We start from the raw sequence: 24,424 nt of genomic DNA on the forward strand, positions 1-24,424 counted from the left end.
AAATTAAGCTTTGCATACATATTATGGTACACATGTCAGTAATATCCCTCCATTCTATATTCCAGCCTTCACCCCTGAACAAGAGTATAAGTAGCACAAACTAAAGTGGTGAAGGACTGCTCCCTTCACTACCAGAATGCAGTCCTCACTGGAGTGACAAACAGGCAAAAGAAGTACGCTCTCAAAGGAACAGCAACTGCCAGAGAGCCTCTTTGTGCTCCCTGCTGACAGCCACTTCATAAAAGCAAGATATACGAGAGAAAACAACACATTCTAAAAAGAGGGACGGAGGAAGTCACAGCTATTGCAGTTACCATTGACTCTGGAGAGGAATGGGGGGAGGCCCAGTGACCACTGGAATAGCAAAATGTTCAGAATGTTCAGTTGATCTAATCTGAAGCCACTGCCAAAAACAAAACAGACATAGCCTTACCTTTCTTGACTGTATAGGGTAATGCAAAGGCTTAAACCAATCTCAGTGCCTTTATCAAAATCTTTGATATTTTAAAACAGGAAAAGACAAATCTCTATGCAGAGATGGTTATTCTTTTAAACTTGAAATCCACAGAGTAATTATGTACAATTTTATCTGTCAATGTAAAAAAAATAAACTTGAAATCCTGAATCTTCACAATTGGAAAACAATCATGCATGAATACATGTATACATGTATAGTGGTAAACACACTTGCATATATACAAACAGTAAAATCCTTGGTTGGACAAATTCCTCAACACAAAGCCTTGATTTTAAAAATATGTGAACTGAAATCATTTTAACTAAATGAATCAGCTGAAAGAGTTATCACGAATTCTCTTAAGTAAAATGTCAAGATGGCAAAGTATAAGCCAAAGTAGGCTTTTAAATCAATGACTTAAACATTGTAAAAGAAAGCTAGGGCAAGCTGACTCCATATTTGACTCTTCGGTGCTAAAAAACATGATTTAAAACCCATCACAGTTTCTCCACCTCTAAAATGGTGCACAATATGACACATTGTAACAACAGAAAGATCAAAAGGATTAATAACATATAAAAAATCATTTCAGTGCTTGAGTGTAAAGGGACAAAGTGTAACTACTATAAGAATTAACTCACTTGAACAAAGGAGTTCTGTGAAAGACTTGTATTTTCCTAAATGTATCTTTAATGGTCTTTAATATGATCAAACTGGTGAAATGTTGCTGAATCTGGTAATCATTTAAATATTCTCTAACAAATTAAGAGCAGTAAACAATGAAATACTGGCCTCTATCTTGTGATACAAACCCAAAGACAATAACCTCATGCCAGTGTCTGACTGCTGGGTCTACAAAGGCAAACTTACAAAGTCCACAGCGAAGTGGTAGAAAAAAAATAGCTTCAAATTCCTTGCCACTCTTCACACTAAATAAATTCTATTTTCCCTCCACTTAAATCTGAGCTACCCAATTGACCAAAAGAACACAGTAGACGTGATACCAAGTAATGCCCAAGGCCAGGCTTTAAAAGACCTGCAGCCTTCCCCCTTTAGAATGCTCTCTAGTTAAAGCTAGCCATCATGTATGAAGTCCAACCACCCTGAGACAACCCCGCTGCAAGGTCATGTGGTGAAACAGAAGCCACGTGGAGAAAAATGATGGTGCCAGATACATAATAAAGTCTTCTTGGACCTCCTAACCAGTCCATGCTACAGATGCGCAGCCAAGTGAATGTTCTTAGCCAATGCCATGTCAAGTAGAAGCACCGTGCATCGGAGCCTTCACGAATTCCTGACTCACAAAACTATGAGAAATAAAATGGTTGATGTCTTAAACCACCAAGTTTCTGAAGAATTTGCTATTCAAAAAAAAAAAAAAAAATTCAGAAGAACTATCGCTATACGCAAGGATTCAGACATACTCATTGCTTCCACAATCAGAATACGTTTTTTTAAAAAATACGCTTAAAAAAAAAAAAAGACCAATTCAGGAAAATGTAATTATTGTTGCTCCAAAACGTTCTCAAGTAAGCAAGAGCAATATGTCAGTGAAGATCATGCCAGTAGCTATAATTTCACTCAAATCACAGAATGATACTTTCTACATCATACTATTTCACTTCATGCTATTAATCACCACTACTTATTATGGCCTCTTGGTTCCTAGCAACATTCTTGCCTTGGCCCAGGTGCACCAAATCTTGATGAGGACACTTAAAGGAGCAATGGCAGCATGAGTCTGACGGACACTTGGCTTTTAACAGTTCACCCTCTAAAATAGCAGACAAAACCAAACAGAGATAAGCTTTGGAGGCAGTGAGGGAGAAGGAAGAGCTGCCATTTCTACACTTGTGTTCTCTAGACCAAGACGTAATGAGGCCCGAGCAGGCCCATCCTGGGTATGTGAAAATTTAAGGAGAATAGCCTTCCTACCAGATCAACCTATTCTGGGGTATCCCCAGCAAAGCTACTATTTTCTAAAGTTTGCCATAGTGTATTAAGATGTCCACGACATTGACATCACACTTCACTAGGCATTAGACACCCTAGCACTCTGATGTGGGCATCTGCTACGTCTGTACTAGAAGCCAGAGGAATCTCCCTGGCTGCTCATCAGTTCCTGCTTGAAGAATTAGTAGTGAACATAAAACAACACAGGGAGAGTCCTGGTGCTATAGAAACAAACTCGAATTTAGAAGATTTTTAATTTAACTTGCAAATGTTAATTATATTCTGTTCACTTGGCAGCATACTACCCATTGACAAGACAGAAGAAATATTCTAGGAGCAAGCACTTTTGTGGAGACTCAATGGCCTGGCCAACAACATGACTTCATGATGCCACCCAAAATAGAGGTTATCAAAAAGTTTTACAGGCTTAGAAATAAAGAAAAACTATTTCTGCAAGAAAGTTCTCATACGTTTTCTGGCCTGAAATACTAAAGTAGGCTAGTTTTACTTTGGTATAGAATCTTCAGCTAACCAAAATATCAAATTCGACAAAACCTAAGAATAACTTAGTTTCAGACGTGGATTCAAAATAGAAATTGCATGTGTCTCCTTGAAAATCCACTCCAGGTCAAGGATCAGTGCTAATAATTTGGTGGATTCTCTTACCTGACAGCAAACGTCAAGCTCTCTCCGCAAGAGGTTAATTTTATCACTATTTAAACATTTATACAGCAGTGAACAAAAGTAAAATGATTTTACCATCTGTCTCCGTTAATCTCCAGAAAAAGAAATCAAGGCACTAAAAAAAGTAAAGTGACTTGTTCTAGGTGTCACTAATAGTGGTAAACCGTATAATCAGAACCCACTGTCCCCATCTGTAGACACTGCTTAGCATGCCAAGGGGTTACACATTTAAGTCAACAATGGCTAAATAGACAGTTTTGTTTTGAAATGAGATGTGAAAAAAAAATTATTATTTTTTACAGAATCAAAACATCTGGAGGATGGGTTTGTTGAAACTGATCCTCTTCCTTTGCTATACAGAATTCAACAAGACTAAATATTTTGTGTTTCTAGTGTACCTCAGTCTTTTACACACTTGAAAACACACAGCCAGGGGCAGTTCCAAGAAGGCCGAATAGCAACAGCTCCAGTCTACAGCTCCCAGCGTGAGGGATGCAGAAGACGGGTGATTTCTGCATTTCCAACTGAGGTACTGGGTTCATCTCACTGGGGCTTGTCAGACAGGGGGTGCAGGACAGTGGGTGCAGCATACTGAGCGTGAGCCAAAGCAGGGTGAGGCATTGCCTCACCCGGGAAGCACAAGGGGTCAGGGAATTCAGTTTCCCAGCCAAGCGAAGCTGTGACAGACGGCATCTGGAAAACAGGGTCACTCCCACCCTAATACTGTGCTTTTCCAAGGGTCTTAGCAAACAGCACACCAGGAGATTATATCCCATGCATGGCTCTGAGGGTCCCACGACCACAGAGCCTCGCTCATTGCTACCACAGCAGTCTGAGATCGAATTGCAAGGGGGGAGCAAGGCTGGGGGAGGGGCGTCCATCATTGCTGAGGCTTGAGTAGGTAAACAAAGCAGCCAGGAAGCTCAAACTGGGTGGAGCACACCTCAGCTCAAGAAGGCCTGCCTGCCTCTGTAGACTCCACCTCTGGGGGAAGGGCACAGCCAAACAAAACACAGCAGAAACCTCTACAAACTTAAATGTCCCGTCTGACAGCTTTGAAGAGAGTAGTGGTTCTCCCAGCAAGGAGTTTGAGATCTGAGAACGGACAGACTGCCTCCTCAAGTGGGTCCCTGACCTCCGAGTAGCCTAACTAGGAGGCACCCTCCAGTAGGGACAGACTGACACCTCACACGGCACAGTACACCTCTGAGACGAAACTTCCAGAGGAGAGATCAGGCAGCAACATTTGCTGTTCAGCAATATTTACTGTTATGCAGCCTCCGCTGCTGATACCCAGGCAAACAGGTCTGGAGTGGACCTCCAGCACACGCCAACAGACCTGCAGCTGAGGGTCCTGACTGTTACAAGGAAAACTAACAAACAGAAAGGACACCCACACGAAAACCCCAACTGTACGTCACCATCATCAAAGACCAAGGTAGATAAAACCACAAAGATGGGGAAAAAACAGAGCAGAAAAGCTGAAAATTCTAAAAATCAGAGCACCTCTCGCCCTCCAAAGGAACGCAGCTCCTCGCCAGCAGTGGAACAAAGCTGGACAGAGAATGACTTGGATGAACTGAGAGAAGAAGGCTTCAGACCATCAAACTTCTCAGAGCTAAAGGAGGAAGTTCGAACCCATCGCAAAGAAGCTAAAAACCTTGAAAACAGATCAGACAAATGGCTAACTAGAATAACCAGTGTAGGCAAGTCCTTAAATGACATGATGGAGCTGAAAACCGTGGCACAAGAATGACGTGATTAATGCACAAGCTTCAGTAGCTGATTCGATCAACTGGAAGAAAGAGTATCAGTGATTGAAGATGAAATGAATGAAATGAAGCAAGAAGAGAAGTTTAGAGAAAAAAGAATAAAAAGAAACAAACAACGCATCCAAGAAATATGGGAATACGTGAAAAGACCAAATCTACATGTGATTGGTGTACCTGAAAGTGAGGGGGAGAATGGAACCAAGTTGGAAAACGCTGCAGGATATTATCCAGGAGAATGTCCCCAACCTAGAAAGGCACACCAAAATCCAAATTCAGGAAATACAGAGAACGCCACAAAGATACTCCTCAAGAAGAGCAACTCCAAGACACATAATTGTCAGATTCACCAAAGTTGACATGAAGGAAAAAAATGTTAAGGGTAGCCAGACAGAAAGGTCAGGCTACCCACAAAGGGAAGCCCATCAAACAGCAGATCTCTGGGAAGAAACTCTACAAGCCAAAAGAGAGTGGGGGGCCAATATTCAACATTCTTAAAGAAAAGAATTTTCAACCCAGAATTTCATATCCAGCCAAACTAAGTTTCATAAGTGAAGGAGAAATAAAATCCTTTATACACAAGCAAATGCTGAGAGATACTGTCACCACCAGGCCTGCCCTACAAGAGCTCCTACAAGGAAGCACTAAACATGGAAAGGAACAACCAGTACCAGACACTGCAAAAATATGCCAAAATGTAAAGACCATCGATGCTAGGAAGAAACTGCATCAACTAATGAGCAAAATAACCAGCTAATATCATAATGACAGGATCAAATTCACACATAACAATATTAACCTTAAATGTAAATGGGCTAAATGCTCCAATTAAAAGACACAGACTGGCAAACTGGATAAAGAGTCAAGATCCATCAGTGCACTGTATTCAGGAGACCCATCTCATGTGCAGAGACACTTATACCCTCAAAATAAAGGGATGGAGGAAGATCTACCAAGCAAATGGAAAACAAAAAAAGGCAGGGGTTGCAATCCTAGTCTCTGATAAAACACACTTTAAACCAACAAAGATCAAAAGAGACAAAGAAGGCCATTACATAATGGTAAAGGGATCAATTCAACAAGAAGAGTTAACTATCCTAAATATATATGCACTCAATACAGGAGCACCCAGATTCATAAAGCAAGTCCTTAGAGACCTACAAAGAGACTTAGACACCCACAAAAAAAAATAATGGGAGACTTTAACACCCCACTGTCAACAGTAGACATACCAACAAGACAGAAAGTTAACAAGGATATCCAGGAATTGAACTCAGCTCTGCACCAAGTGGACCTAATAGACATCTACAGAACTCTCCACCCCAAAGCAACAGAATATACATTCTTCTCAGTACCACATCGCACTTATTCCAAAATTGACCACATAGTTGGAAGTAAAGCACTCCTCAGCAAATGTAAAAGAACAGAAATTATAACAAACTGTCTCTCAGACCACAGTACAATCAAACTAGAACTCAGGATTAAGAAACTCACTCAAAACCATTCAACTACATGGAAACTTAACAATCTGCTCATGAATGACTACTGGGTACATAACGAAATGAAGGCAGACATAAAGATGTTCTTTGAAACCAATGAGAACAAAGACACAACATACCAGAATCTCTGGGACACATTTAAAGCAGTGTGTAGAGGGAAATTTATAGCACTAAATGCCCACAAGAGAAAGCAGGAAAGATCTGAAATTGACACTCTAACATCACAATTAAAAGAACTAGAGAAGCAAGAGCAAACAAATTCAAAAGCTAGCAGAAGGCAAGAAATAACTAAGATCAGAGCAGAACTGGAGGAGACAGAGACACAAAAACACCCTTCAAAAAAATCAATGAATCCAGGAGCTGGTTTTTTGAAAAGATCAACAAAATTGATAGACTGCTAGCAAGACTAATAAAGAAGAAAAAAGAGAAGAATCAAATAGACGCAATAAAAAATGATACAGGGAATATCACCACCAATCCCACAGAAATACAAACTACCATCAGAGAATACTATAAACACCTCTAAGCAAATAAACAAAAAAATCTAGAAGAAATGGATAAATTCCGGGACACACACACCCTCCCAAGACTAAACCAGGAAGAAGTTGAATCTCTGAATAGAACGATAACAGGCTCTGAAATTGAGGCAATAATTAATAGCTTACCAACCAAAAAAAAGTCCAGGACCAGACAGATTCACAGCCGAATTCTACCAGAGGTACAAGGAGGAGCTGGTACCATTCCTTCTGAAACTACTGCAATCAACAGAAAAAGAGGGAATCCTCCCTAACTCATTTTATGAGGCCAACATCATCCTGATACCAAAGCCTGGCAGAGACACAACAAAAAAAGAGAATTTTAGACCAATATCCCTGATGAACACTGATGCAAAAATCCTCAATAAAATACTGGCAAACCGAATCCAGCAGCACATCAAAAAGCTTATGCACCACGATCAAATGGGCTTCATCCCTGGGATGCAAGGTTGGTTCAACATACGCAAATCAATAAATGTAATTCAACATATAAACAGAACCAAAGACAAAAACCACATGATTATTTCAGTAGATGCAGAAAAGGCCTTTGACAAAATTCAACAGCCCTACATGCCAAAAATTCTCAATAAAATAGGTATTGATGGGACGTATCTCAAAATAATAAGAGCTATTTATGAAAAACCCACAGCCAGTATCATACTGAATGGGCAAAAACTGGAAGCATTCCCTTTGAAAACTGGCACAAGGCAGGGATGCGCTCTCTCACCACTCCTATGCAACATAGTGTTGGAAGTTCTGGCCAGGGCAATCAGGCAAGAGAAAGAAATAAAGGGTATTCAATTAGGAAAAGAGGAAGTAAAATTGCCCCTGTTTCCAGATGACATGATTGTATATTTAGAAAACCCCATCATCTCAGCCCAAAATCTCCTTGAGCTGATAAGCAACTTCAGCAAAGTCTCAGGATACAAAATCAATGTACAAAAATCACAAGCATTCTTATACACCAATAACAGACAGAGAGCCAAGTCATGAGTGAACTCCCATTCACAATTGCTTCAAAGAGAATAAAATACGTAGGAATCCAACTTACAAGGAATGTGAAGGACCTCTTCGAGGAGAACTACAAACCACTGCTCAGTGAAATAAAAGAGGACACAAACAAATGGAAGAACATTTCATGCTCATGGATAGGAAGAATCAATATTGTGAAAATGGCCATACTGCCCAAGGTAATTTATAGATTCAATGCCATCCCCATCAAGCTACCAATTACTTTCTTCACAGAATTGGAAAAAACTACTTTAAAGTTCATATGGAACCAAAAAAAGAGCCCGCATTGTGACGTCAATCCTAAGCCAAAATAACGAAGCTGGAGGCATCATGCTACCTGACTTCAAACTATACTACAAGGCTACAGTAACCAAAACAGCATGGCACTGGTACCAAAACAGAGATATAGACCAATGGAACAGAACAGAGCCCTCAGAAATAATACCACACATTTACCACCATCTGATCTTGGACAAACCTGACAAAAACAAGAAATGGGGAAAGGATTCCCTATTTAATAAATGATGCTGGGAAAACTGGCTGGCCATATGTAGAAAGCTGAAACTGGATCCCTTCCTTACACCTTATACACAAATTAATTTGAGATGGATTAAAGACTTAAATGTTAGACCTAAAACCATAAAAACCCTAGAAGAAAACCTAGGCAATACCATTCAAGACATAGGCATGGGCAAGGACTTCATGTCCAAAATACCAAAAGCAATGGCAACAAAAGCCAAAATTGACAAATGGGATCTAATTAAACTAAAGAGCTTCTGCACAGCAAAAGAAGCTACCATCACAGTGAACAGGTAACCTACAGAATGGGAAAAAATTTTTGCAATCTACTCATCTGACAAAGGGCTAATATCCAGAATCTACAAAGAACTTAAACAGTTTACAAGAAAAAATCAAACAACCCCATCAAACAGTTGGCAAAGGATATGAACAGACACTTTACAAAATAAGACATTTATGCAGCCAACAGACACATGAATAAATGCTCATCATTACTATCCATTAGAGAAATGCAAATCAAAACCACAATGAGATACCATCTCACACCAGTTAGAATGGCAATCGTTAAAAAGTCAGGAAACAACAGGTGCTGGAGAAGATGTGGAGAAATAGGAACACTTTTACACTGTTGGTGGGACTGTAAACTAGTTCAACCATTGTGGAAGACAGTGTAGTGATTCCTCAAGGATCTAGAACTAGAAATACCATTTGACTCAGCCATCCCATTACTGGGGATATACCCAAGGATTATAAATCATGCTGCTATAAAGACACATGCACACATAAGTTTACTGCAGCACTATTCACAATAGCAAAGACTTGGAACCAGCCCAAATGTCCATCAATGTTAGACTGGATTAAGAAAATATGGCACACCCAGGAATACTATGCAGCCATAAAAAAGGATGAGTTCATGTCCTTTGTAGGGACATGGATGAAGGTGGAAACCATCATTCTCAGCAAACTATCGCAAGGACAAAAAACCAAACACCACATTGTTCTCACTCATAGGCGAGAACTGAAAAATGAGAACACTTGGACACAGGAAGGGGAACATCACACACTGGGGCCTGTTGTGGGTGGGGGGAGGGGGGAGGGATAGCATTAGGAGATATACCTAATGTAAATGACAAGTTAATGGGTACAGCACATCAACATGGCACATGTATACATACATAACAAACCTGCACGTTGTGCACATGTATCCTAGAACTTAAAGTATAATAAAAAATAAAAGCAAAAGGAAAAAAAACACACAGCCAACAATATGACACACTTGTCACCAAGCAGGTGTCATTTTGGAAGGTGCTGCTGCTGCTCAAAAGGGCAAAAACATGTATTTCTATTATCACAGTTTCAAAAAGAATGTAAAACTGAAAAAGGAGTGCAATGGTGTGTGGTCACAGGGCTGACACCAGGGAAAAACTATGACACCCCATTACTATCACAGCTATAGCCTTGTCTCCTCACTGTCTGTCTTCAGACAAACACACTGAGACAAATGAGCCTTCCAACTAAAGGATGGGTTCTGGCTGCTAGGGGAAGCCCAAGTTCCAGTGGGAAAAAACTGTTGAAGTCATTAAAAGATCAAAAATTATTCTCTCCTCCAAGAATTAACTTACTATACAAAGAATTTAATATATAAGGAACATTTCAACTTTTCAGCAGGAAATGTTTTCCATTCAAAGAAATGCAGAAATTTGAACTCTAAACACTTATAACTCTATTCATCATAATATCCCATCACCTTCATTCATGCTGTTACATACTTAACTAAAGGCTTCTAGTATTCTGTTCAATTATTTTGTTCTCCAGGAATGATTTCTAACCTAAAGAACATTCCTCCAACAAGTATATGAAAACTAAATCGGCCCCATGTGTAAAACTGTACATAGAAACTTAACCAAAAATTTTCGTCCTAAACCCTCCATATAAGTGAACATTAAATATTTCCTAGCCAGGGTTCTCCTGCGTTCAATGTATTTTTTTCTGTTCCCCAGTACTCAGCACATAGTTGATCACAATAATATAACACTAAACCATCAGTAAAATATCTGTCATATTGGAAACTAGGCTGGCAGATGGACCATATCATCTTACAGATTTTCTAAAAGACTCTGAAAAGGTTTAGAAATCTTCTCCCTTCTTTGTATTCCTTGACCATACACCAAAGCCTGCCTTGTTTACTTCACTATTAAACAATACCTCAAGTAATTTATGCATAGACTCTCCATTGCCTACAAAATAGTTTGCCTGCCTTAGTCTCCACCCTCTCTACTCAGTCCTTTTCACTCAGTCCTTTTCATTACTACTACACTAATCTTCCTTCATCTCATCACATTCCAATACAAATCTCCAAAGGTCCCATATTACCTACAGCAAAGGTCCTCAAACTTGAGTGTGCCTAAGGATCACCTGAAGGTCCCGCCCCCAGAGTTCTTGTTTCAGTCAATCAAAGGTGGGGATAAAAATTTGCATTTTTTAATATGTTCCCATATAATGCTGATGATGGTCCAAGAGACATATATTGAGAATCACTTACCCAACACAATGACTTCCAAATACAAGATCCTAAACAAATATATCAGAATCACCTTAGGTGCTAAAAAACAGAATGTAGTCCTTATCCACAGCAACTGTCATTCATAGGGTGTAGGATGGAGCTAAGAATCAATCCCTAGATAAGTCAAATGTGTAACCAGGTTCAGAAACTATTACTCTAAAGATAAATCACAAACCACTTAGATAACCCTAACAGCTTTTCACAACCTGCACCCAAATCTACCTAACCAAGCTTATAGTCAGATCCACAAAGTAAACCGTCAGTTAGGCTACACTCTTCTTCTTACCTATCCCTGAATATCCTTGTCTATTCTTTCCTTTTTTGCCGCTTGCAAATATTATCTCATTAGCCTTTCCACCTACCTGGAGTGCCATTTCCCATCTCCTCTACCTCTGCCAATCCTCCAAGGATCGACTCATCATCAATCTCCAAAGCCTTTCTTGGGCCATTCAACATGTCTCAGAATAATAACATTACATATTACATCTACTACTCTTCTTACATTCAGCAGCATTAGTCCATCTGTGTGTCTGTGCCATTGGCCATCCAGTTTATTGATAGGTATATAGCCTAATATTACTCAGTACTGTATAACCTGAAAGAATTCTGAGAGAACTAGAAAACATGGAAACCTAAAAATAATTTAAAAGTTACATAACAATTTTGATTGCATAGCAATTACCATTTAAAATATTTATATGAACCTCTTATTCAAAAATGCTCTGTGCTCAAATTTATAGGACAATAATAAAGATGAGTAGAATAGACAGTTAAGAAACAATCAACAACAGATTAACTCAAGTCATGACTAAGGCCATTCTTCCACAACATGCTTAAGAAAAAAGGGCAGAAAAGTAGATAGTTAAAGAGGAGAAGAAAAATGGGGAAACAGAAAGCAAGCAAAAATGCAAAGAACACTGCCATATCTTGGCCTCAGAGCAATTAAACAAAATACATGAAATGAAATGTTATTTCTATGTCAGACCTCTCACCTTTCACTAGAACAGTTTCAGTTCCTTCTCTGTCAAATAGCTTATGCCATTGGTACATGTATGCATTAACATGGAATAGCAACAGCACTGCCAAATGTATAATTAATTTGGAGACTACAAGTTTCTGACAGATATAACACATAATTGATACCTCTTTTAGTGTCTTAAATTCATCTTGTCTACTTTCTCTTAAACTATAAAATTTCCAAGGATCCATATTTTAGAAAAATAACAAAATAAAGATCATGGATCCACGATAAAAATAAGTCATTTCCAAAAAGTAGATCGGTACCCCCAGGCTAGGCCTAGAGGTAAGTGGGATATGAGGAGTGACTGCTAATAGATACAAGATTTATTTTGGCATAGATGAAAATGTTCTAAAATGATATGATTGTGATGGTTGTACAACTCCACAAACATACTACAAAACCACTGAACTCTATACTTTAAATAGGTAAACTTTAGAGCATGTAAATTATATTTCAATAAAGCTGTTTAAATAAACAACTAACTCATTCCATAACTTAGACAGAATCCCCAAATCACTCATTTTAAACTATATGTATGAAACTATAACTCATTTAATAAAACAGAAATACCTATTTTTAATCTGTAAATTTCACCTGTTAATTTCTGACGGAATTTAAAGTTGCTTAGTTCATTACAATCATTTTTATCATGAAATAATGGGTTTCGTTTTCAGTTGTACAGGAATTATATACATCTGACAATTACAAAGTAAGCAGAGTTAGGGAAGACATGATATCTTACTTTGTTCATAATCACAGCTAATTCCTCATGGTAGTATTCTAAATAGGATTCTAACAGATTTAATAATTGTTTTCAGTTTAGAACATAAGTAAAAGCCAAAGATAGGGGGGTCATAAAAAGTTATTCAGAAACTATTTTATGACCTTGCCATAAGTAAAATTACATAGTCCATAACATACTTTCTAGGCCTTGATGTATTCAAGTTCTAAATGTCTAAGTACTATAATACAAATAATTACATTTATATATTCTCATAATGTCTGATGTATTTGTGTAATACTAGCTATTTTTATTAGTATTTCATGGTATATCTCTTTCTATTCTTATATGTTTAATCTTATGTTTAAAGTGTATCTTTTAAACCCAAAATGACAAACTTGCATTAAAAGGGGAGAGATACACATTTTTCAAAAGTACCACTATCATAAAAGAGAAAAAAAAAAGACTATAAATATTCAAGTTTAAAGACAACTAAATGAAATACCTGATCCTAAACTGGTTTCTCTACTGGAGGGGCAAAAATACTGCTGTATAGAACATTACTGGGTCCGTTGACAAAACAAGAATATAGACAGTAGAGTATATAACTTGCTGTCAATTTTTCAAAGAGAAATGCATGTGTGTGTCCATATATACACAGAGAAAACAGGAAAAAAGTGGTAAAATGTTAAGAACAGCTGAATCCAAACAAAGAGGTATATGGCTCTTTGTACTATTCTTATTCTCACAACTTTTCTACAATTTTAAAATAATTAAAAATTTTTTAAAGTAATGAAATACCATAAAATGCATCTCTTGAAACAGCATGGTTGGGTCTTGGTTTTTTTAAATCCAGTATGATCTCTGTCTTTCAACTGGAGTATCTTGTCAATTTATATCTAATGTAATTATTGATATGGTTGGTGCTAAATCTATCACCTTGCTTTTGGGTTCTATTCATCCTATCTTTGCTTTTTTATTGTTTCTTTCTTCCTTGTTCTTTTTCCTCCTTTCCTTTCCTCTGAATTAATCAAAAATATATTCACTGTTCAATTTTATCCCCTCTACTGGCTTCTTAGCTATGTATCTATCTCAGAATTTTAATGTTTGCTCCAGGGATTGAAATAGGCATCCTGAACTTATCATAGGCTACCCTAAACATTATACCACTTCATGTATTATATAAGAAATTCACAACAGCATGGTATCATTTACTCCCATCTTTTGTGTAATTATTGTCATATACTGCCTTCCAAAATATATTATAAAACCCACATATACCATGATTGTTTTTGACTTAGACAGAAATTTTAAAAATTCTTTAAATAAAAATAAATCAAGAAATGTGGAGGGAGGAAGCATTTTATTTTTTTGTCTACATATTCGCCATTTCTGGCCCTATTTACTTTTTTCTGTAGATCTAAGTTACCATCTGGTATTATTTTCCTTCAGCTTGAAAAATGTTTTTTTTTTTTTTTTTGAGATGGAGTCTCGCCCCGCCGCCCAGGCTGGAGTGCAGCGGCGCGATCGCGGCTCACTGCAACGTCTGCCTCCCGGGTTCAAGCAATTCTCTGCCTCACCTTCCGAAGTAGCTGGGATTACAGGTGCCAGCCACCACACCCGGTTAATTTTTTTGTATTTTTAGTAGAGACAGGGTTTCACCATCTTGGCCAGGCTGGTCTTGGACTCCTGACCTCGTGATCCACCCGCCTCGGCCTCGCAAAGTGCTGAGATTATAGGCCTGAGCCACCGCGCCTGGCCGAAAAACTTTCTATAACGTTTATTTAAGTGTAAGTCTAGTGGTGACAAAGTCTTTAAGTTTTAGTTCATTTGAAAATGTCTCTATTTCAGCTTCATTTTAAAGAATATTTTTGGCAATACAAAATCCTAGATTGACAATTTTTGTTTCTTTTCAACACTTTTGGAATGACATACATTGACTTCTGGCTTGCATTGTTTCTGATGAGATGTCACTGATAATTTTTATCACTGTTTGCTTGTAGGCAATATGTTTTTCTTCCTCTGGCTATTTTTAAGATTATTTTCTTTGGTTTTCATAATGTGCACATGTATGTTGATTTTCTTTGTGTTTATCTTGCTTGGGATTTGTTACGTTTCTTGCATCTGTGTGTTTATGTTTCTCAACAAATTTCAAAACTTTTCAGTCATTATTTCCCCTGATATTTTTCTACCCCAATCTCTCTGTCCTCTCTCCTTCTGTACCTATAAACCACATAATTGTTAAGCTGCATAATATCCTTGAAGATATTATAGCTTTGTTCATTTTTCTTTTGTCCATTTTTTTCTCTGTGCTTTGATTTGGATGGTTTACATTGATCTATCTTCAAATTCACTGATCCTTTCTTCTACAGTATGTTATCTCAGCTAAATCCATCTGGTGAATTTTTCATTTTATTATTTATTTATTTATTTATTTGAGATTGAGCCTCACACTGTCACCCAGGCTGGAGTGCAGAGGCACAATCTCGGCTCACTGCAACCTCCACCTCCTGGTTCAACCAATTCTCCTGCCTCAGCTTCCTGAGTAGCTGGGATTACAGGCGCCTGCCACCACGCCTGGCTAATTTTTTTGTATTTTTAGTAGAGACAGGGTTTCACCATGTTGGCCAGGCTGGTCTTGAACTCCTGACCTCAAATGATCCGCCTACCTTGGCCTCCCAAAGTGCTGAGATTACAGGCATGAGCCACTCCTGGTGGGTTTTTCATTTTAGATATTAATTTCTATCAACTTTTTCATTCTGGTTAAGAGTCACATTTTCCTGCTTTTTAACAAGCATAATAATTCTATGCCAGACATTGCGGGTGCTTTGTTATTGAGAAACTGAATTATGTTGTCTTACTTTAGAGAGAGTTTTCTTCTATCAGACAATAAATCTACAGGTGGATCAAGATGCTGAAATAGAGGCTTGGTTTGGGGCTTTGTTGTATGAGATCTATAGTAGCCTGTCTCCTAGAATGGCCCTACTCATAAGGTGTGACCTTTCTGAGGTCACAGCTGAAAGCACAGTATGTTCAGCAAGCTCTCCCCACACTGGCTGGTCTGAGCTCCAACACTGCTGAGAAGCTTCCAACTTCTAAAATCTTCATTCAGCTCACAGTCCCACAGTAGCTGTTTTCTGCCAAGCCTTGTGGTGTACACAGCTTCATATCTGACCAACAGGCTAAGAGTCTGCAAAGTATTCACGAAGAAGATGCAGGGATGAAGGCAGAGCTCACCTAGTATGTTCTTTTTTCTCAGTTGACTGTGCTGACTACCTAATTACAGCAAAAGGTAACTTCATCAAGAAGAAAAACAGAAGTCCTTAATTCTAATTATTTCTAATCCAGCTTTAAAATCTATTATCTTATTTCATACTTAAACAGGGATATGAAAGGCACACATTATTTACATAGGACGGATGAGCAAATCAACATGCAAAATGTTAAATAACCAGCCTCCAACCCATAAAGATATTTTATTCAATACACAAATATTCACCAAGTACCTACTACAGGCATGGTAATTGACAAAGCAGTAAAAAGAACTTAGAGAATATAGTTTCAACCAATATTATTTCTACTGAACCACCAGTAAAGCATATACACTGTACCAAAAGTTGTCTAATGAATGAGAAACCAGAAATCAATCATGCAATCCACCAGGAACATGCCTACATTCTAAAAAATGACTATAATTTACATTCATGATTTACTTTTTTCTGCAAAGGCTCCTATTTGCCATGGAAGTAATTTCATTCCTACACAGTTACGTTTTCCAATTCCCTACATATACTTAATTTTTTTCATATTAGCAGATACTATCTAATAAGTTACCTCTATTTAGTTATGTAAAACTTGCTTCAGCTAACTCTTAATTATATTTCTAATTTCCATCTGGCCAAATCAAATATATTTTGCTCACACATGGAGAAAAAATATAATACAATTTCTAAATATCATTTCAGCAGCATCATACCAGAGTAATATCATTCCTTTAATCTTCAACGAATCAAGCAAAGTGATACATTTATACTTCACAGATCTATTCTCATCTCTCAAAATAAGCTCTTGTTCTGTCATGTAACCCAATATATGCACAAGTTGACTCTAAGGAAATAGTCAACAAAATTAAGCTATATACATGTTTATAAAATAATGCTTAAGAACATTTTAATATTTTTTACCTTAATATATGACTAATTCCAGTGAAGTAAAGTATACTACAACAGAAAGACAGATACTATACATATTGAGAATATGCTTCTGTTTTTAAAGTTTGCCAAAAAAAAAAAAGAAGTCTGTTAAAAGGTTTTTTGTTGTTGTTGTTTAGATGGAGTCTCACTCTGTTTCCCAGGCTGGAGTGCAGTGGTACAATGGCTCACTGCAACCTCTGCCTCCCAAGTTCAAGCGATTCTCCTTCCTCACCCTCCTGAGTAACTGGGATTACAGGTGCCCGCCACCACACCCAGCTAATCTTTGTATTTTTAGTAGAGACAAGGTTTCACCATGTTGGCCAGGCTGGTCTCAGGCTCCTGACCTCAGGTGATCCGCCCACCGTGGCCTCCCAAAGTACTGGGATTACAGGCATGAGCTACTGCACACAGCCTGTTAAAAAGTTTTTTGAAGATGGTAGAAGTTAATGCCATCAGCAACATCACATTCAAATGCAAGTATTACTTTCTCACCCTGTTTATGACTCTCAAGGTAATGTTTTAGGTGGCTTGTTGTTGCTGTTGCTGTTGTTATTCTAAACTGTTACTCTGAATCAAGACGACACCCTTTGTAAAAGGCTCTTACCTGTAGAACATCTTGGATCTTCACCCATACATCTGCCATGTCATACAGTTTGATATCTTCCTGCTGAGTCAGTGGAGTCACTACAGTGTCCTGCAGGTATCCCAGGACCACAGAGTGTGCAGTGGCTACAGCATTAAACTTGTCAAACAGTAACTCCAGCAGTTCTAGAAGCAACCTAGTGACATAAACAAATAAATAACATTGACACATACATACATGCAGATAAATGGCTTACAGTGACCTGCAAGAAAAACATCAAACTAAAGTAGCACTCTCACTCTACAATGTAAACAGCATAAACGTTAGATTTCAGCAGATGTGAATTCAAACAACTGTATTTTCTTAAGCAACTCTTAAAAACTTATCTAAGCCTCAGTTTCCTCTGCTATAAAATGGAAATGATGTAAGAATTTTAAAACCAATTATAAAGCCCCTAAACCGGCAACAGCATCTCAATAAACATATGTTGCCTCTTTAACGTAGCTCACTGATTACAATACTACTACTATGTATTCATATAGGCAGCTTCTCCAAGGAATTCACGCATTTCAGACAACAGCTCAGATGTAACACAGAATATGCTATTCCCCAGCAATAAATTAGGCACTTTGATAAGCATATTAATCCATTAGTCAGGTAAAGCTGCGCTTACTACAATCCAAACGCATGGCCCGAGTTGCCTGAAAAAAATATATACACCTGCCAAGCAATCTGACTTTCACCACAGGGAGAAGCTCAGGCATCCACATTATCTCATTCATCATAGTGAGATATGCTGGACACATATTATTACATCAGTTTTATATACTCAAGGACACAAAATAAGGTTGCAGTGCAGCTAGGCCTAGAACAAAAGCTGATTTCCATGTCAGTACATTTAGCCACCTACCTCTCACTACAGTTCTAGAATGTAGATGTATCTTTAGAAATAGCACAAAGATTTATGTCAGAGATGCAAAGTAATTACTCTACCACTGAGACTTACAGTTTCAATGATCACATAGGCCTGGAATCATCTTTTCCTCCTCTGAACCTGTATACTATTTTGTCCTGCTTTTAAGGAACTTATCACGTGAGCCTCACATATGTGGCTCAATAAATGTCGGTCATATTTCTTTATATATAGATATTTTACCTCACTTCTCCATTATTAATCTTTCAGAGTAGGCACTGCTTTATACATCTCTGAATACTTAGGAGCACTTAGAACAATAATTAGCAAATACTGTTGAATGAATTTAACGTGTATAGGATGAACAAGTACAGAAAACATTGCAATGTGAGCTTTATTGTATATTTTGTGGCTCTCAGCTTGTAATTCCTAAATATACTGATAAACCAACTTGGAAAGTTGAAAAGGAAAGCAAAAGAGCTTGTCAGCAGTGTCAATTAACAAGGTTTTATTACCATAAATAAGGGGTTATAACTACAATCTCATCAAAACGTACAGCACATTATCTATTCTATGGCTTCTTTACTGCCCAATTATTGTAATTAATGTGCCAATGTGACAGCCCATAACTATCTTCTGGTAAAACCATAATATCTATTTGACACTGTAATTCAGATGAGACAAAATCAATAGAATTTATGTAGTACTCCCAGCCTAGAATATACATACATAATCCAGACGTTACACATTGTAGTTATAAATAGAAGTCATTCTACCTTTTGATTGATGATTCTTTTTAATCCTTTAAAGGTCAAATTCATATTTATACTCACGTATATCTAAAATAATTCTTCTTTCTCATCTGTGTTATTGAAGAACTACTCAAATATTAGCAGAGATACATATAAGATACAGAAACATGTGTCTAAACATACCAACTGAAACACTTAATGTGGTGCAGGGAAATAAGCCGTATAAAACTGGTATCTGGCATCATACAGATCAGTAACTTAATCAGTAAATACCTGATTAAGTGAAAGTTCTCCTTTTCCAACAAAGATTTATTCTAGGTATGTAAGACTGTGGTTCTCAAATATGAATCTACGGACTTAGTATGTTTTTGAGTGGTGGATAGCAAAGTATGAATAATATATGGACTTTTCACAAAGGTAAATTTATTTAACATTACATCTTTTGTACTCTCTTGATAGGAAAATCTTAGTTATTTTCTGCCATGAATGGCAGTTATGTTGCCAAATGTCCTTACTGGAGAAAATTAAAACTTAATGTATGTTAACGTAAATGTTGAGGTATTCAAAACATGGTTTGAAATCATACTGATCCATGACATTCAGATGCCTGAGGTACACTGGTGTCTAATGTCCCAGTGGCATGAAGTTCTAGATACAGGATTGTGAACCAGCAGCAAAGTTTTAATGGAAAAGTGGCTCCTCTTGTTAGGGGTGCTGTTATCTGGTTATCTGCAGAGCCGATGAGTTCCACAACTGCATACCTTGCCTGTCAGTCAAGGACAAGAGCTGCTCAGCAGCCAGGAGCAGTGCTACATTTAGGGAAAAAAAACCCAGTAGAGAATAGAGGTGTAAGATGAGATTCACAGTATCTATTAACATCTTGGAAATAGCCATCTCTTAATAAAATGCTGACACAGTTCCAGCTTCTGCCACTCCTGGAGGCTCAAAGCCAAAACAGGCCTGTTCCTATAGTGTGGCCATCACAGCCACAGGACGGGCTACATAGGGAGAAAGGAAAGGAAATGTAATAGTAGCTAGGAGACAGATCACAAGTGGTGACACTCCACTTGCAGCTCTACCTATTTTGAGACCTCCAGCCATTTTAACAGGAGGAAAGCTCTCTTCCACCTTACCAAAGCACAATGGTGTCATGTTATTTAATAAAATCCACAGCTCTCACACCAAAATTTAAAATGTTTGTGCTTCAAATGATACCATCAAGAAAGTAAAAAGGCAATACACAAAATGAGAGAAAATATCTGTGAATCATTAATCTGATAAAAGACAAATCTAAAATCTTACACTCGTAATAAAAAGACAACTGAACTTAAAAATGGACAAAGGATTTAAATATCCATTGCTCCAAAGAATATATATGAATGGCCAATAAGCAAACAAAAAGATGCTTAACATCATTAGCCATCAGAGACATGCAAATCAAAATCACAATGAGCTAGAACTTCAGTCCACTAGGATGGCTATAATCAAAAAGCAAAGCAATAAAAGTATGAGTAAGGATGCAGAAAAACTGGAACTCTCATACAGTGCCAGTGGGAATGTAAAATGGTATAGCCGCTTCGGAAAACACTTTGGCAGTTCCTCGGGACATTAAGCATAGTTACCATATGGAGCCAGTGATTCCATTCCTAGCTCTATACCCAAGAGAAATGAAAACATACGTGCACATAAAATCTTGTACACAAATGTCCTTAGCAGTGTTATGCATAAAAACGCAAAGGTAGAAACAATCCAAATATCCATCAACTGATAAATGGGTAAATAAAATGCAGTATATTCATACAATGGAATATTATTTGGCCATAAAAAGGAATAAAGTACTGATACATGGTACAATCGGAATGAACCTTGAAATTACTATGGTAAGTGAAAAAAAGTCACAGAAGACCATATATTATATGATTATGGTAATATAAAATATTCAGGATAGGCAAATTTATAGAGACACAAAATATATTAGTGGTTACTTAGGCTGGGGGTGGGTGGGAACTGACTGATAAAGTATATGGGATTTGTTTTAGGGAGGACATAAACTTGCTGGAACCAGATAGTGGTGACGGTTGCAAAACTCTATGAATGTACTAAAAACCACTGAATTGTATACTTTCAATAGGTGAATTGTGCAGCAGTGAATTATACCTCAATATAGCTGTTCAAAGAACAGCAGCTGTGGCTCTGAGTGGGGAGAGGGAAGATCCAACACCTCTCTAACAGTGAAGAGGAAATACATAAAATAGTGAAAAATGAAACTTGGCATCTCAAAAACCGAGGTGTTGTGAAAGCTGATTCCTTTACATTCTTACTACCAGGAGGACATCAACTTTTCTCTTTTAGCTCACTTGGTTTTTTGTTTGTTTCTCCTTCTTAAATAACATGTAAGAAACAACAGATTTCCATTCTTTCCCAGCACCGACACTTCCTACATCTTTCATTATGAAAAAACTCTCCCAACTTCTCCAAGTATCCCCATCTGCAAAGCGAAAGTATTAATTAATAACTGTTCTAAGAGACTCACAACACTGCTGGAAAAATCGAATTAGAAAATAGAACTAGCTGAGGTAATGGTACAATTCTAAAGAGAGGGGAAGGTTCAGGTTTCCTTTGTCTGAAATTCTGGCTTGGGCAACACTGAGGAGAATGGTTAACCTTTCCTGTGTGAAAGCAAAATAAATCTTGGGACCCCAAAATCACTAAGACAAAGGGAAAAGTCAAGCTGGGAACGGCTTAGGGCAAACCTGCTTCCTGTTCTATTCCTTAAAAAAATAGCTACTAAGATTTTTTTTAAAAGCTACATACCTCCCTCACGGTTTGTCCACACGGAAATTCCTTGTGGACAAAGAACAGACAGAAGTCAACGTCATGTCTCTGGTCACTGAGATAAATTTGTATCTGATTGCTTCCTTTGGAAAGGCTAATCAGAAACTCAAAAGAATGCAACTGTTTGTCTCTATCTATGACCTGGAAGCCCCTCCTCGCTTCGACTTGCCCCACCTTTAGGGATGAAACCAATGTATATTTTACATATATTGGTTGATGTCTCATGTCTCCCTAAAATGTATGAAATTCAAAATAAAAATAAACAAGCTGTGCCCTGACCAGTGTGGGCACATTTCATAAGGACCTGAGTCTATGTCATGGCTACATCCTTAACCTTGGTAAAATAAACTTCCTAAATGGTTGAGACCTGCCTCAGACACTCTTTGGTTTATGCTTGAGAGAGGTGGGGGGAGAAAGAATTAAAGTGAAACCAGAAATCTGGAAGGACGCCGGGTGCGGTGGCTCACGCCTGTAATCCCAGCACTTTGGGAGGCCGAGGTGGCGGATCACCTGAGGTCGGGAACTGGACCAACATGGAGAAACCCCGTCTCTACTAAAAATACAAAATTAGCTGGGCGTGGTGGCGCATGCCTGTAATCCCAGCTACTCGGGAGGCTGAGGCAGGAGAATCGCTTGAACCCAGGAGGCGAAGGCTGGGTGAGCCAAGATTGCGCCATTGCACTCCAGCCTGGGCAACAAGAACGAAACTCCATCTAAAAAAAAAAAAAAAAGAAATCTAGAAGGAGAGATGTTGGGTTTTTATCTGGATATGTTAAGTTTAAGGTGTATATCCTTAGGTAGTCAGATATGCAAGTCTGAAGCTCAGCAGAGAGAATGATACTGGAAATTTTAAAAGTGAAAAATATTTGAGGAGATGAGATCACTCGGGGATAATATGCAGAATAAGAAAAGCAAGTGAGGTCCAGGACCAACACTCCAGGAAGGAGTATCATTAAAAAGATGGTTAGAAAGTAACTAAAGAGGAAGATGGAAGCCAGGGAACATTGCAGAGGACAAAAGAGGAGAGAATACCAGCAGAGTCAAAGGCTATGGTAAGGCTAAGAGAGAGAAATTTACAACTTAAGGTCCCCAGTGACCTTGACAAGAAGGGTTTCAATGGATCATTGAGTGGAACTCAGTAGTGGGATAAGCAGTGAATGACTAATAAGGAAAAAGAAACCAAAGTCAACCATACGTTGTCCCTCACCAGCATGTACACTCCTTTAAAAAGAAAAGGAGAAAGGAAGAAAACGCTCCCCTGATGCAGCAAAGAATAAAAGACATTAGGAATCATTCACATAAACAGGATGTAAATCTGCACTAGCTTGGCCCAATTTAAAGCTACCAGAAATAAACTGAAATATGTTGTTAATATTTATATACACACTCTGACTGCCCACAAGATTGAGAAAGAGCTGTTTGCCTTTAGCTGGAGACACACTGAGGATGAAAACACAACGCCCCATTGAAATCATTCCCTGCCCCACTCCCACCACAAAATATTAAATAAAAGAAATAAAACATTATGTTGCAGCCAGCTCAGTTGCTTACATCCTGCTAGGATCAAGGTTTTCACCACTGATCTAAAAAAGACAAAAGAGTGGCAAGATCATGAAATTATCTCATGATTCCTTAAACTGAATTGAATTAGTAAAGGCCCAAGAACCTTAGAGATTTTAATTTCAATTAATTGCGATTTCTACCCTTCAGAAAAAAATAACACACATACCCCTCTCTCCAAGTTATTTCTAAAGTCACAAAACAGTATGTAGTAATACTCAATACAGCATCACAGTTGGTGAAAGAAAATATTAATCCTGGATGGCAATGTGGTATAAATGCCAGTTAGAAACCTGGACTTGAATACCAGCTCTCTAGACTTCTCCAAATTTCAGCTTCCTCAGAAATTGACTGTGAGAGCTACATGCAAAAATATATATGAATGTAACACTTAAAACAACAGCAAATTAAAAGTAACAATGAATTAATTCCTGTATCTTTAACATTTACCATCTAGAGGGAAAGGAGATAAGAGATACTCTGGATGTTCCTAAGGCCTAGCGCATCTCTCTCCTTCTTACAGCTTGGTTAGTAAAGTCCTGCTTATATTCCACAATGGTAATTCTGTATCATTCTAATAAAAAGCTCCTCTTTGATTAAGTTAGGTGATTTCAATTTCTGGCACTTATAACCAAAAGAGGCCTAATCCATAGAGTAAGAGCTAATTCTCTCTTTCCTCTGTGATTCTACAATCCCTCCAAACAAACAATTACAATGAACTGAGAGAAGTGACAAAACAGGCATGCGTGGCCTCCTGGGCCAGAAAGTGAAGGCAGAATTCCTATTTTACAGTTCTTTGTAAACACATCTCTCCTGTAACACATGGACCAATGTCCAGAATGGAGAAAACAGTCA

General features: G+C 38.0%; 1 protein-coding gene across 3 annotated transcripts in view; it reads right to left on the reverse strand.

Annotated features, from left to right (window-relative positions):
* The window catches only part of LOC105471359 (exocyst complex component 4), an 822,236-nt gene that overhangs the window by 683,083 nt on the left and 114,729 nt on the right, over nucleotides 1-24,424 (reverse strand). For all 3 annotated transcript variants that reach the window (XM_011723811.2, XM_011723812.2, XM_011723813.3), the window contains exon 7: nucleotides 17,531-17,705. In XM_011723811.2, coding sequence (XP_011722113.2) covers nucleotides 17,531-17,705 — 175 coding nt within the window. The remainder of the gene's footprint in view (nucleotides 1-17,530; nucleotides 17,706-24,424) is intronic.

Source organism: Macaca nemestrina, chromosome 4, assembly GCF_043159975.1.
Source record: "Macaca nemestrina isolate mMacNem1 chromosome 4, mMacNem.hap1, whole genome shotgun sequence".
Classification (NCBI taxonomy): Eukaryota; Metazoa; Chordata; class Mammalia; order Primates; family Cercopithecidae; genus Macaca; species Macaca nemestrina.